Genomic DNA, 14524 nt, shown 5'->3' with positions numbered 1-14524 from the left:
TAGGCTAGGCAGTGGTTGGCCAGCTGGAGCTTCATTTAGGTTTTATTTCTGTTGTTTTGGGTTGATACAGCTATTCGATTTGGTTGTATAATATTTGGATAAATTACAGATTCCTTTCCTTGGGATTGTATTTATTTTTGGTTTCCGCAAGATTATTTCTGATATCTGTTTTATTAAGTTAATTACATGCCTAAGTTCTGTTTAGTAGGTGATTCGGGTAAGGGTCACTACAATTTCATAGGATGTCATAGTAATACCATTCCTTAAATAAAATCTATTTGAAATATGACAAGCAGTATTCAAGGCTTCATCCCAAAAACATTTTGAAATATTTTTTGAACTTAACAACACTCTTGCCATTTCTTGCAAAGTCCTATTTTTCCTTTAAGCAATTCCATTCTGTTGTGGGGTTTTAGGAGCAGGAAATTCATGAGAAATACCCTTTTTATCACACAAACTAGCAAAAGAAGAGTTTTCGAACTCCTTACCATGATCAGTGCAAATTCGGATTATCTTCAGATTATGGAGATTTGAAATCTTAGTAAGAAATTTCTTGAAGGCATCATATGTGTCTGATTTTTCCCTCAAAAAGTTTACCCAAGTATATCGTAAAAAATCATCAACACAAACAAAAGAATATTTCTTACCACCGAAGCTTTCAACATCTATTGGACCCATTAAGTTCATACGTATAAGTTCAAGGCAGCGTATTGTCAGAGATGTTGGCAACACCTCATGTGACACCCTAGTCTGCTTTCCTTTTTGACATGCTTCACACAAAAATGGAACAAAAGATTTTAAATTAGGCATACCTCTAACAGCATCTAACTTACTCAAGTTTTTTAGTGTCTTGAAATTTTCATGACCCAATTTTTGATGCCATAGGTCAAATTCTGTCACTTTTGTGTGTCTACGAGCCATCTTTTATCCAAGTTGATAGCAGTTGTCGGATGACCTAGTACCTGTCATGACACATAAATTAGAACTATCAAATACTTTGCACATTTTCTTATCAAATTGCACGTGCAAATTATCATCACAAAGTTGACTAATTCTTATTAAGTTTGCGGTGAGACCTTCAACATGAAGCACATTGCGAAGCTTAGGCAAACCAGCAACATTAAGTGTTTTTTTTCCAACAATGTTTCCCTTTGAACCTCCTCCATAGGTTATTTTACCACTTTTATGTTCAACATAATCAGTGAGAAACTTCTTGGAACCTGCCATATGACGTGAGCTGCCGCTATCAAAGTACCAAGAACCTGAAACATTAGTTCTCAAGGCAGTGTAAATCATATAACAGTGAGTATCAACTTTTGGTACCCAAACCTTTCTTACAGTAGATCTATTTTTGTAGATGTTGTGTGAGGGTGTTGGCAACACCTTAGGCAACACCTTTGATGCAGATCTCTATCTGTCTGTAGTCTTCATTTCTTTCTAGACATTGAAGGAGAAGTAGGCTATGGTGTTGGTTTTGGAGAATCAATTTGAGTGGCCTTCGTGGTTGAGATTTCAGTACTGTTGCTTTCCTAAACAAACACAGGGCCTTTCGAACTTTCACCAACTTCAAATTTACTGTTCTCAAAACCTAAACTAGCTGTACCATCTCTTCCCATCATGAGTAAAGAATCAAACTTGGTAGTGCTTGAATTAAACTTTGCCAAAGTAGCTTTTGCTTTTCCAAGTTTTTCCTTTAATTTGCACACTTCCAGATCTTTCTTCCTTAACATCACTTCAAGTCTCGAAACAACAGCCTTTAGATCCGTATTTTCTTTTGAAAGAATAGTATTCAACTTATTCCTTTCAATCCAGTCAACGTAAAGTTCTTCATACATCTTCAGAGCTTCTTCCATAGTCAATGTTCCATCACCTGCATAAGAGTTACACACTTTATCAGTAGTAGAAGAATTAAAACAAACTGACCTTTGGGAGATGTTGCGACCATGTGTGGCAACACCTGCGGCAACACCTAAAGAATTGATTTGAAAAAACTTTTTGCTTTCCAGTAAGGCAGATAATGCAGTGTGACTCTCTTCATCTTCCTGTTCTTCATCTTCTTCAGATTCTTCATCACTCAAAGACATGTTCATTCCCAATCTAAGCGTGTTAGCACACTCATTGGCATAGTGTCCAAAGCCTTGACATGCATGAAACTGAACAGTGTCTGTTGCGTAATTTTGTGCCTGCAAGTGCACGGTGTCAAGTTTTAATATAGAAAATGAGTCCAAGTCGATCCCACGGAAAATGAATAAAATGATATTATATTGAATATTTGCAACTAATCAAATCTTAATCCTATGTAGAGCTACGAGAATGATTTGAGTTATATCAAACTAAAATTTGCAATAAATAAAATTAATTAACGACGAGTTCGCAAGACGAAATTCAATGAGAGACAAATTCTAGAGGTTCGACATCACTTAACCATCCGCCAAGTTAATTCATAAAGAAATTTATATCATAAATTCTTCTAGTTTATTGACCAAGAATTTCTATTATTTTCTACTACCTCTCTCGAGTGTCAAGCAGAAATTCGTATTCAATAGCAAACTCAATATCTCTATCAAAGTTCAATTATTAAATCCGGTAAATAGCACAAGAATTCTTCTATGACTTTTATGAAGTTATATGCCTCTCGAACAATATAAACACCAAAGATGTATTTTCCTATGTCATATTCAAAATCTCATCTCTCTAGTGATAGATTCTAAATAAAATATCATTCAATCTATGCCAGTAAATTGAACGCAATCAATTCAGGAAAACACAAATAAACCAAATGAATAATTCTAATATATCAATCAAAATATCAAAAACATGGTTTCAAGTAAAGCTAAGTCGTCCCTCTAGACAAAGAAATTAGTTCATAATGAAAATAAAAATCAAACAAAGCATGTTCTTGAACATCATTCAAAAATTAGGAGAAAGAATGAAATAAAAACGTAGGTAGATGATGCTTCTCCGTCTCCGATAGTCGCTTCGTTCGTCTTCGTGCCAAGAATGATTCTTCTCCCTTTTCCTTGGTCTCTAGCCTTCAAAAACTAATGAAAACCCTCGATTCCCCTCTGATATATGCCAAAGAGTCCTTTTAAAGTTTGAGACTAAAAGTTTCCAAAAATAAGACACGTCAGGCGCGGGTGCGCTGTCCTAGGGTGCAGGGGCACTGATCGCCGATAATTTTCTCAAAATAAAAGCTACAGGGCGCGGGTGCGCTGGTTCTGAGCACGGGTGCGCTACATCGCATCCAACTCGCGCAACATTCTTGGAAAAATAATAATTAATTTCTAGCTATCGGATTGAGCTGAAATTTTGACTGCAGCTTTAAAACATCCCAAACTTCATTGTGAACGGTAGAGATTGGATTTTGATGTCTCTAAAAGACCCAGTAATTTTCTGAAGTTTGCTGTCCCGTAATTCGGCTTTCCGCTTCTTCTCTCTACTTTTGCGTCATTCCTTGCATCTCACAAAACACAACTACTAACACGCATAAAATCCACTCCGTACATAACAAAAGTCAAGTCAAATCATATATAAATTAAGTGCATAAAATGCACTTATCAGTGTCCAACTTATTTGAACCAGGCTTTTTCTTTCCTTCCAACATCAGTTTAGGCTTAGGAGTATTAGTAAACTTCCTTGGTGATTGTTCTGACCCCGTGATTTTCAAAGGCTTGTTGGAGAACATCGGAGCCTTGATTTTTTTATCATAATTCTTGACTTCCTTCATTCTTCTTAGATATTCATTAAACTTTTTAGTCATCAATGAAATCGTATCTTCTCCGAGATCAGATTGAAGAACATTTTGACGAAATTGAACATACTCCTCATATGATTCATCAGAAGTTTGCAGGGCAATTTCCTTCCCTTTATCCTTCTTTTGTGCAGTGTTATTCATCTCAAACACTTGAAGTATACTTATCAGTTCTGTCAGCTTCATCTTCGATGTATCCTTGACCTCTTCAAGTGCCCAAATTTTACCATTGAATCTCTCAGGTAGAGATCGAAGGACTTTATTCACAAGTCTTTCATTTGCAATTAGTTCTCCAAGAGTGTATGCTTCAGTGACGAGCTCCCGAAGACGTTGATCATACTCAGAAATTGTTTCTTCTTTACTCATGCAAAGATTCTCGAAATTTGAATTTAGTAACCTCATCCTTGTTCTCTTGACACTTTCAGACCCTTTACAAGGCTCCTGTAAAGTATCCCATGCATCCTTGGCTACAACACAGTAAGCAATTAGGCCAAACATCTTTATGTCTACACTGGAAAATATGGCATTGATGGCCTTAGCATTAAAGCTAGAAAGTTGTGTCTCCTTAATTGTCCATGTAGTTTCTGGCTTTATGATATAGTCACCATCTTTGTCCACGAGTTTTGGAGCAGTCCAACCTGTAAGAATGCTTTGCCATGCACATTCATCCATAGATTTTCTGGTAAATCGCATCCTTGTCTTCCATAGAGAATAATTCGTGCCATCAAGAACCAGATGCTTTAAAAATGAATTTGCAGTATTAGATGAGTCCATCTTATTCCCTATAATAAAATAAACAAAACAGGATCAGTTCTTAGTGTATCAAAAATATGGCTCTGATACCACTTGTAAGGAAATAATGGTTGCACATAAGCAGTTTTAGGTGTTGTCACAAGGTGCTGAAAACACCTTCAATAACACCTCGAGTTATATGCAGCGAAAAATAATTAAAGAATGAATAAAATAAACAAGCAACCAAATAAATAAACTTAGATTATTAAACAAGAGTATAAAATACTCTTGCAGCACCTCAGAGCAAAACTTTAACTAGAAAATAATTCAAAGAGTATTACAAACCCTAAAATTAGTGATTATTGTAAAATCAATTAATCTCAAAACATGTGAGAAAATAAACCATAAAAGTTCTCCTAAAAATTCTATGCAAGATAGAATAATAAAACGAAGCAAGGAGAAAAAAATCTAGATGCAAAAACTCGTAGAGACTAAACACTCTTTGATCTTTGATCTTCAAGTGTTCTTCAAAGCATCAAGTGATCACGACCGATATGAGCTTCAAAAGCTCTTCTTCTCTCAATGTACGTACGTGAAGCTTCTTAGGAATATCTTTGATCTCGGTCTCTCTCTTTTTCTTCTTGTGCACGCCTAAATCAATATATAGGCAAGAATCCTTCTTGTCTTGGTTTTCTTGTAGGCGTGAGATTTCTCAATATTTGATGATATCAATCTACATAAATAATAAAAGATTAGTTAGATATGAGATAATTGAATATCATATTTAAACATAATAATATCTCAAATCTACTTAACTAAGGAAATAAATAATTTAAACATATAATTTTTAAGTTACTTTATGTCCAAGAAAGATAAAATATATTAAATAAAATCTTTTCACAACTTGAGAAATTTTAGAAATAAAATATTACTTTCAAGATTGTTAAATTTTGCCAAACATAAAACTTTATTATTATCGGTATACTAAAAACGAATAGAGATTTTAGAGAATCTCCAACCATATTGTTCATTTTTCTATGGATTCTCTAAAATAGAATGTTGTATTTTCTATTTCAAAAAAATACTCTCCAACTCATATGTTCTAATTTTATAAAATTTTATATTTTTAACATCTTCTCATTCGATATTGTTAACATAAAAAAATATTAATTATGTAATGTATTATTAAACGATCTCAATTCCATTTGTTCTTTTTTATTCCGAATAATTCAATTAAAATAAATAAATAAATAAATAAGAGAAAAGAGAAAACTTGAAATACATTAAAAACAACAAAAATACACTAAAATTAAATAAAAAGATTGAAATGATCACAACTATGTATATGAAATGAACCAAAAAAAAATACAAAATGATCATTTTACAATTTTGGAGAATGACATTTTCGTAAATAATGTCATAATTCAAAATGAGTTTTCAATGCTACGTGATTATTCTAATCACTCTAGCATCCTCTAAAATAGAGATGCACTTCAAAAAATTGGAGTATCTTTGGTTCTCAATTTGGATATGCTCTAGAGTATGTAAGTTTTCGAACCGTAAAATTTCCATTATACAAAACAAAAACAAAATTCATTGTTAAAATCATACACGGAGATAGATATACTACTAGACATTTGCTGTCGACAGATCGTATTGTTTATTATAATCTATTCAAAACAGTAGGGTTTGTCGATACTCAGGACCAAGATCAATCTTCCTACTAAATGAATTAATCTGCCTCTAATAAATGGTACTACACAATAACAGAGATATACAAATGGGATATAAAAATTGTTGGTTTAATAAGAGGTGTGTAGTGACCCAGCCCGAAATCAATAAATAACAAAATCTTAAAGCATACAAATCGACTTAAAAGCAGTAATCAAAAAATTCAGCGGAAACTTAATTAAAACAACTAAAATCCACCGGCAGAACACAACCGGTACAAACAAATACTATAACAACCAATAATGTTATACAACCCCATCGAAGGTAAAACTAGAATCCCAATTACAATGAAATCCTAGTACAGTACAAATCCACCATACTGTAGCTCAACGATCGCTACCACCGGATCCGTCCAACCTGAGTCCTGCCACGTGAAATGGGGTTTCCAAAACAAAAACCGATGACGTGAGCATAAAAAGCTCAGTACGTAAGCATGAGTATACAAGTTCTATGAGTGCATACGCAAGTGAAAGATACTGGGAACCTCTAAGGAATACTGGTCATTCAAAGGCGCTACAGTATGTAGCAATCTGGGCCGTCACATCAGGAGGTGGCTCCCATACCATCAAATCGTGGACTATCCGGATCCAAAACCATGACATCCATCCACAAAATAACATGGGACTGAGCGACCCCTCTACTGGTAGTATCAATAAAATACAGTCTCAACGTGTCAATGTGCATGCAGCATAATATCCTTGACATAATGAATGCACATATAATTAATGCCACATAAAACATGCGATCATAGAAAATGCATACTCAATCAGGATATCTCGGATAATACGTCCGTACCTCAAAGTAAGCAACCTAGCGATACAAGTCTTCTAGTCCAAGACTATAAGTAGACAATCATTGTATCACTATTTATTCTCCAAAAGCCTTAACTAGGTTAATAGATACTCACTTAGACTAATCTGAGTCTAGTAGTATACATAAACCCGTCGTTAGCCCACTGACCGGCTAAATCGGTGTGAATAAATTCTACTGGCAAGCGTACCATGTCAAGTAATAGTAAAGTGATTAAAATCAGATATCGTACCCACAGATACTGTATAATTATGACTACCAAAATATATTTACTTCTACTTAATCTAGAATAATCAAAAAAGTGATTTTTAGAATTTAACCAAGAAACTAAATTGCAATTAAATTTTAAATCAATAAAAATGCAGCAGAAATTTTTAGAATAAAACTTTCAATTGGAAAGAATTCGATCAAGGACACACGTAGGTACCAGAAAATTCTTGTAACAAGTAGTCGATTTAAGACATCAGACTTAATCTTAATTCACAGGAATTTTCTTAAATTATTCAAAGGACTATTTCTAGAACAATCAAACCTATTCAAATATTGACGGATTAATCTTTCGTAATTCTAATCAAATTTGAATGCATGACGAACCGCAAAAATTCAGTTTACACTCAAACTGTGAGACCTCGATTCTAAACAACTAATATCGGATTAAACAACAATTAAACATACAAGATCCAAGACTAAAAGTAAAATAAATTTTTTTTTTAAAAGGTGGTGCACTCGGTCTGCTAAAAACTGCAGACCGGGCGCCTCCAAAATCACAGCCCTACTGTTTTGCTCAACAGGGGTCACGCTCGGTCTGCTAAAAACAGCAGATCGAGTGTGGCCAAAACAGCAAACCTACTGCCTTGCTCGAAAGGGGGTGCGCTCGGTCTGCTAAAAAATGCAGACCATGCACCCCCTGCTGCGAAACCAGAAACAGAGCAGAAACGTCAGGAACTCAATTCCAAAACATTCCCACACATTCAAATCATAATCATGCATTACAAACGCAGTTCCTCCAAATAATACATGAAGTTCTAGAGTTGATCAACCACTCAAAAAGATAGAACATGCATCAATTCTAGCTATTACAATCCGAATACAAAACATAACAAATTTGAATTCTAACATGCCTCAAAACATAAAACTAGGTTGGCATGCATATTCAAATTATAAACCGAGTCCCACCGCTATCTCTCAGACTTGATGCTAACCAGGTCTTCGCTGACTTGATCTTGTCCCTCCTGTTGCCAAGTACACATACAAAACAAAGCAACAGTCAGATAACTCTGGTGAGAAAGATATTCCCAGTAAAAACAACATAACAAGTAATACAACAACAAACATGCTTTCAAGACAACAACATAATCAATATCCACGTAAGGAAATGCATGTCTTTAAATCGGGATATCAATTTTGATAAACGAGGGATTACTGTTGTGCTTTTTGGGATCCCAAGGATGAGATCACGTAACAACTCACCGACTTTCCCGATCGAGGTGGTGCCACGTATCTCATACCTCTAGACTTTGGTGCGATTATGAGGAGTATACTGACACTAGGTGAACTTCCACAACCCAGGCCACTCACAACATAGCCCACAAAACGTCTAAATAAAAAGGGATGTTCTGCACGCTGAAACAAAGGTTTGGCTCAAGATGAATGCATAAGAAAACATAACACATAAGCCATATAGAAAAACTCAAATAACAACAAAATACAAGTTCCAAATGCTAGAACAAGTATCGATGCAATATGTGATTTTAAGGGAAACTCGAGAACCAACTGTCCCGAGTATGCTATCCCGCTAACGATGACTGCTTTTACCTTTTCAATGCAAGTAGCTCCAACTCTGGATAAGCTACAAGAAAAGGTTATATCAGAAACTAAACAACCTAACAACAACAACTGCTCAAGGTAATCTCTTTACAGTTCTTCGTCCAATTCCTCGATGATCAAATGCTACTAACACAGGGCTGGACAAACTCCAAACAAATCTGTACGGAGGCAAAGAATATCAACAAACGACAATCAACTCACAAGCCAAGGTTCAACAACACAAAACGGTTCAAAATCTCCAAAACTCAAACCGGTGGCATAACTGCTATAACTGAACAAATCGGAAACGCAGACAGGAGTATAGCTTTGCAAATAACTCAATTCAATGCTACGACAACCATAAAGGCTCAAACCCAACAAATCTCAAAACTAGATTTTCGAAAATGGCTTCCAAAAATCATAACAATTCCGAACGACGCTTTAATTCAAAACCGACTGAGAATAAATGTACATAACTCTGTCAAGAATAGCATACTTGAAACTCAATCGATTATAACAACATCCAAAAATTAGAATGAATCTGATCGTATAAAAACTTACGATAGAACGAACCTTTCGCAGACGTGATCGCTAATCTGCCTTCAAAAATAAATTCCAACGGCCGGATCGAGCTCCGACTAAATTTCCAAAGCTAGGAGGCGTGAAAATGGTGGGAGAAGGCTTGGAGAGGATGATAGGATGAGGGTGAAGATTTTTCCAACTCAATTCAAGTGTAGATAATATATAAAAACTCAAATTTGCATTTTGGTCCATGAAATTTCCAAAATTTGCAAAATAGACCCTGATAAAAAACAAGTCGGCTTTGAACTCTGAAAACTCTGATTATCTCAAATAAGCTCAATTAAGATAAAATCGGGGCATTACAATTCTCCCCCTTTATGAAGAGATTTCGTCCTCGAAATCAATAAGAATCACAACTCATAAGATAGAATAAAGAACTAAAGACAGTAAGATGAACTCACGTCATCCGAATAACTCCGAAAATCGCTTTCTCATGTCAGATTATGTCTCCCAAGTCGCTTCCTCGACTTCGTGACGGCTCCACTGCACTTTCACCAACGGAATCAACTTGGTTTTGAGTTGCTTTTCTTTCCGATCAAGGATCTGAATTGGTCGTTCAAAATAGCTCAGAGTCTCGTCTAACTCGGCTTCGTCAAGCTGAAGAATATGAGAAGGATCTGGATGATACTTCCGCAGCATAGAGACGTGAAAAACGTCGTGAATACCAGATAAATACGGAGGAAGTGCAAGTCTGTAGGCAAGATAGCCTAACTTCTCCAGAATCTCGTACGGCCCGATGAATCTAGGAGATAATTTTCCTCTCTTACCAAATCTGACAGTGCCTCTGAAAGGGGAAATCTTAAGGAATACTCGGTCTCCCTGCTCGAAACTCAGAGGTCTACGTCTAACATTCGCATACTTCGCCTGTATATCTTGATCTGACTTCATTCTCAACTTAATGATATTTACTTGCTCTACCATATCTTGAAGCATATCCGGTCCCAAATCTGGTGACTCGGGCAAATCATCCCAAAACAACGGAGATCGTCACTTCTTGCCGTACAACTCTCTTGGAAGCTGTTGTTGTAAGAAAACTCAACAAGAGGCAAAGAATCTTGCCAACTAGTGCCAAAGTCTAGCATTACTGCTCGCAGCATATCCTCTAACATCTGGATAATCTGCTCTGACTGTCCATCGGTTCGAGGATGATAAGCTGTACTCAGATGCAAACGAGTACCAAGTTCCTCCTGCAGACTGTGCCAAAAGTGCAAAGTGAATCTAGGGTCTCGGTCTGAAACGATCGACTTCGACACTCCATGCAATCTCACAACATTGCTAACATACAACTCAGCTATCTGATCTTGACGATACGTCATCCTGTACGGAATAAAGCAAGCAGACTTCGTCAATCGATCGATCACTACCCAAATAGCATCGCATCCTCAAATAGATCGCGGTAGCTTCGTGACGAAATCCATAGAGATGTGATCCCATTTCCATTCAGGAACAGATAGAATGTGCAACAGAACACCCGGTCGCTTCCTTTCTGATTTCACTTGCTGATAGTTCAAACATCGAGATACAAACCTTGCAACATCGCTCTTCATTCTCTTCCACCAGAACTGGTTCTTCAGATCGTTATACATCTTTCGACCTCCAGGATGAACACTGAACCGACTGCAATGAGCCTCTCGGAGAATACACTGTCTCATCTCCGAAATATCAGGCACAACAATACGGTTATTCACAAACAAAACATCATTTCTAACCTGTAAGAGTGGGTGCCCAGTGAGCCAACTGTGTGGCTATGGGCTTTGATGACTCTTTGTATAAACAATCTTTTGTTTAATATTATTTACACTTTTATTAATGGCAATGACTTTATATTACTTCATATTGTTATATTGTGATATACTATTGTTGTTTTGATAAAGACCTTGAATATACTATAGTGTATGTAAGATGTGGTAGAACATGGGGATGTCTATCATGAAATACATCTTATAGTCACTGTATATTCTAAAACCGTTCCTAGTCGATTGAGCCGTCCGATAATAAGGATAAGGATCGCTCGAGTTTGAGACTAGCATTTGCGATGCGGAGTACCACGTTTCATTGGTAGGGAACATGGAGATGTTCGAAGCATGCAAATGGATATTCATAGGATGAATAATCGAACTACCCTATCCGGACTTTCCAAGTGGTTATCACTTATCGAGTGGATAAAGTCCGCGGTTTTGGTTGTACACCATTAGTCCTTACGACTTGAAACATCATGGAGACTCTATATGCTAGTGCTGTGCTTTGACTCGTTTACCGACTCTATGGGGGTCATCAGGTGTCGAGATTGGGTACAGTTACGACACATATAGGAGTCAATGCATTGTTGTCAAGGATTCACCACATACTTGCGAGTGTGGATATCCTATGCGATCTGAGGAGATATTAGTGTGACAAATCTCTGGCCAGAGTACTTGATGTGATTTAAGAAATGGTTTCTTAGTAGCACATGCGATGTCACTAATTTGATCTTCAAGATGTATTGCATAGTTATCGAATCTTGAGCGACTCTCGATATACCAATGGTTGTTGATTCGATCGGGATATATGGATGAAGGGACCGTACTGTACGCTAACCAAAATCTACTGGTTCTTGTAGGCACTATCAGTGATACCTAGGGAATCATGGGGCGATGTTGCTAGGCGCTTTACCATGATTCGTTGGGCAAGTCGGAAAGTGTTGTTCCGAGTCACAAGGAGTTGTGAGCCCACGGCTAGCTGTATCCCTGAACCATTGAGGGTCACACAGTGTAATGGAGTTTTAATCCCCGTTGAGATAGTTAAATTTAAAGAGTTAAATTTAATGAACTAAGGAGTTGGACTTCTTAAATAAGAGTAAGGGAGTAGGATTTCCTAAAATGACATAGGGATGGACATTTTTGGAAACCACTGAATTCGAATTCAGGAAAATTTATTTTGACTTTAAAATGTGCAGAAATGGTTTCTGTGCACATTGGTGAAATCGGTTCATCAATCGGAGTCACGATGAATTTTATATTAATTTCTGAACGTGCGGGCTTTGCTTGTCGGGCCCTAGCTTATGACTAATGGGCCCTAAGGTGTTAGTGGCCTGCATTATAAATAAGTTATTGCAGTACAGAAATTAGACACAACAGGTCATAATTTTTGAGACAGGATTTTCGAAACCCTAGCCTCCTCTCAAAAGAAATCGGCCGAACCCTCCCCCTCTGTCTGAGAAATTCCGGTCTGTGATTTTTAATTGCAGTCAGGAATAACGAATAAGATTCGTTTAATCTCTTCGCAGAAAAACTTCTGATAGATTTTCTAGTGCAATCTGTCAGAGGGATTTAAACCCCATTCGTGGACCTGATTGAAGGAGTTCATCAATTCCTGGGAGATACAAGAAGCGCAGAGAAATCTGTGTGGTGTCCAATAATCTCGCTTCGAGATTGAAGGTAAAATTTAATTAATTGTTATTTGAATTTTACACACACAATAATTTAATCGTTGAATGGTTGATACCCACACCATGGAATTGTTCCATGATAAAAAATTTTAAACTTCCGCTGCACCGGGTATCAATCATGATTGATCTGACCGCCAGTTATTCAACATAACCTGGAATTCAGACTGATGCCCAGATCTGACTTTCTCTACTGAAACCTGAATGCTCGGATCAGACTTCTGTGCTTCTTTGATCGCAATAAACAACTCCGGCTCGGCTTGAATAGTAAATACTCTGATAGTCTTCCTATCTGTTTCAAAATCTAAACCAGAAGTGCAACAATCATCGATCAACTGAGAAACACCGATAGTAGAAAGAGATAAAGAAGAAATCTTTCAGCTCAAGGCATCTGCAACTGCATTCGACTTTCCCGGATAATACTTGATTTCACAGTCGCAATCCTTCAACAGATCTAACCATCTTCTCTGTCTCATATTCAGCTCTGCTTATGAAAACAAGTACTTAAGACTCTTATGATCAGAAAAGATCTCGAAAGACTAACCATAAATATAGTGACGCTAGATCTTCAAAGCAAATACGATCACAGCTAGTTCAAGATCATGAACCGAATAATGAGTCTCGTGTGGTTTCAGCTGCCTCGATGCATACGCTATAACATGCTTATGTTGCATAAGAAAACAACCCAAACCTCGGTTAGAAGCATCACAATAGACTGTGAAACCTCCAGTACCTTTCGGAATAGAAAGAATCGGAGAACTGGTCAGTCTCCTCTTAAGATCAACAAAGATAGCCTCACAATTTGCAGTCCAAATAAAAGGCGCATTCTTCTGAGTAAGCTGGGTAATTGGCTTGGCAATAGAAGAGAAACCCTCTATGAATCGGCGGTAATAACCAGCTAAACCCATAAAGCTTCAGATCTCAGGTACTGATGTCGGTCTAGGCCAATTCATAACCGCTTCAATCTTGCTGAGATTGGCAGAAATCTCCTCTCTTGAAATGATATGACCGAGAAAGACAACTCGATCCAACCAGAACTCACTCTTAGATAGCTTGCAAACAACTGCTCAACTCGCAAAATCTGCAAGATGGTCCTCAAATGTTCTGCATGGTTAGTACGGTTCTTTGAGTAGATAAGAATATAATCGATGAAGATAATGACAAACTCATCTAAATAGCGCTGAAAGATACGGTTCATCAAACCCATAAAAACCGCTGGAGCGTTAGTCAAACCGAACGGCATGACTATAAACTCAAAATGACCATACCTCATTCTGAATGCGGTCTTAGGAACATCTTCCTCACACACTCTCAGCTGATGATAACCCGACCTTAGATCAATCATCGAATAGATAGAAGAACCCAGCAGCTGATCAAAAAGGTCATCTATTCGGGGTAAAGGATACCTGTTCTTGACTGTAGCCTGATTCAGTTGACGGTAGTCGATACAGAGCCGCATAGAACCATCCTTCTTCCAAACAAACATAACAGGAGCACCCCAAGGCGATACACTAGGTCTGATGTATCCCTTGACAATAAAATCCTCAAGCTGCTCCTTCAATTCTCTCAATTCAATCGGTACAATACGATACGGAGCTTTGGGAATAGGTTGAGTACCTGACACTAGGTCAATGCTGAATTCGATCTCTCAAATAGGTGGCAATCTAGGAATATCTTCCGGAAACACA

General features: G+C 37.1%; 1 protein-coding gene across 1 annotated transcript; it reads right to left on the bottom strand.

Moving 5' to 3' along the window:
- Nucleotides 1–896: 896 nt before the first annotated feature.
- LOC140877497 (uncharacterized) lies at nucleotides 897–4525 on the bottom strand. Its single transcript, XM_073281035.1, has 5 exons — nucleotides 3719–4525; nucleotides 1958–2183; nucleotides 1577–1870; nucleotides 1141–1262; nucleotides 897–962 (listed from the first exon to the last, which is right to left on the bottom strand). Exons 1-5 carry the CDS (start codon nucleotides 4523–4525, stop codon nucleotides 897–899), a joined length of 1515 nt encoding a protein of 504 aa, XP_073137136.1.
- Between the last annotated feature and the right edge of the window lie 9999 nt (nucleotides 4526–14524).

The sequence above is a fragment of the Henckelia pumila genome, chromosome 2, assembly GCF_033568475.1.
Source record: "Henckelia pumila isolate YLH828 chromosome 2, ASM3356847v2, whole genome shotgun sequence".
NCBI classification, from domain to species: Eukaryota; Viridiplantae; Streptophyta; class Magnoliopsida; order Lamiales; family Gesneriaceae; genus Henckelia; species Henckelia pumila.
The sequence above is the reverse complement of the archived record's forward strand: the minus strand, read 5'-3'. Positions and strand labels throughout refer to the sequence as shown.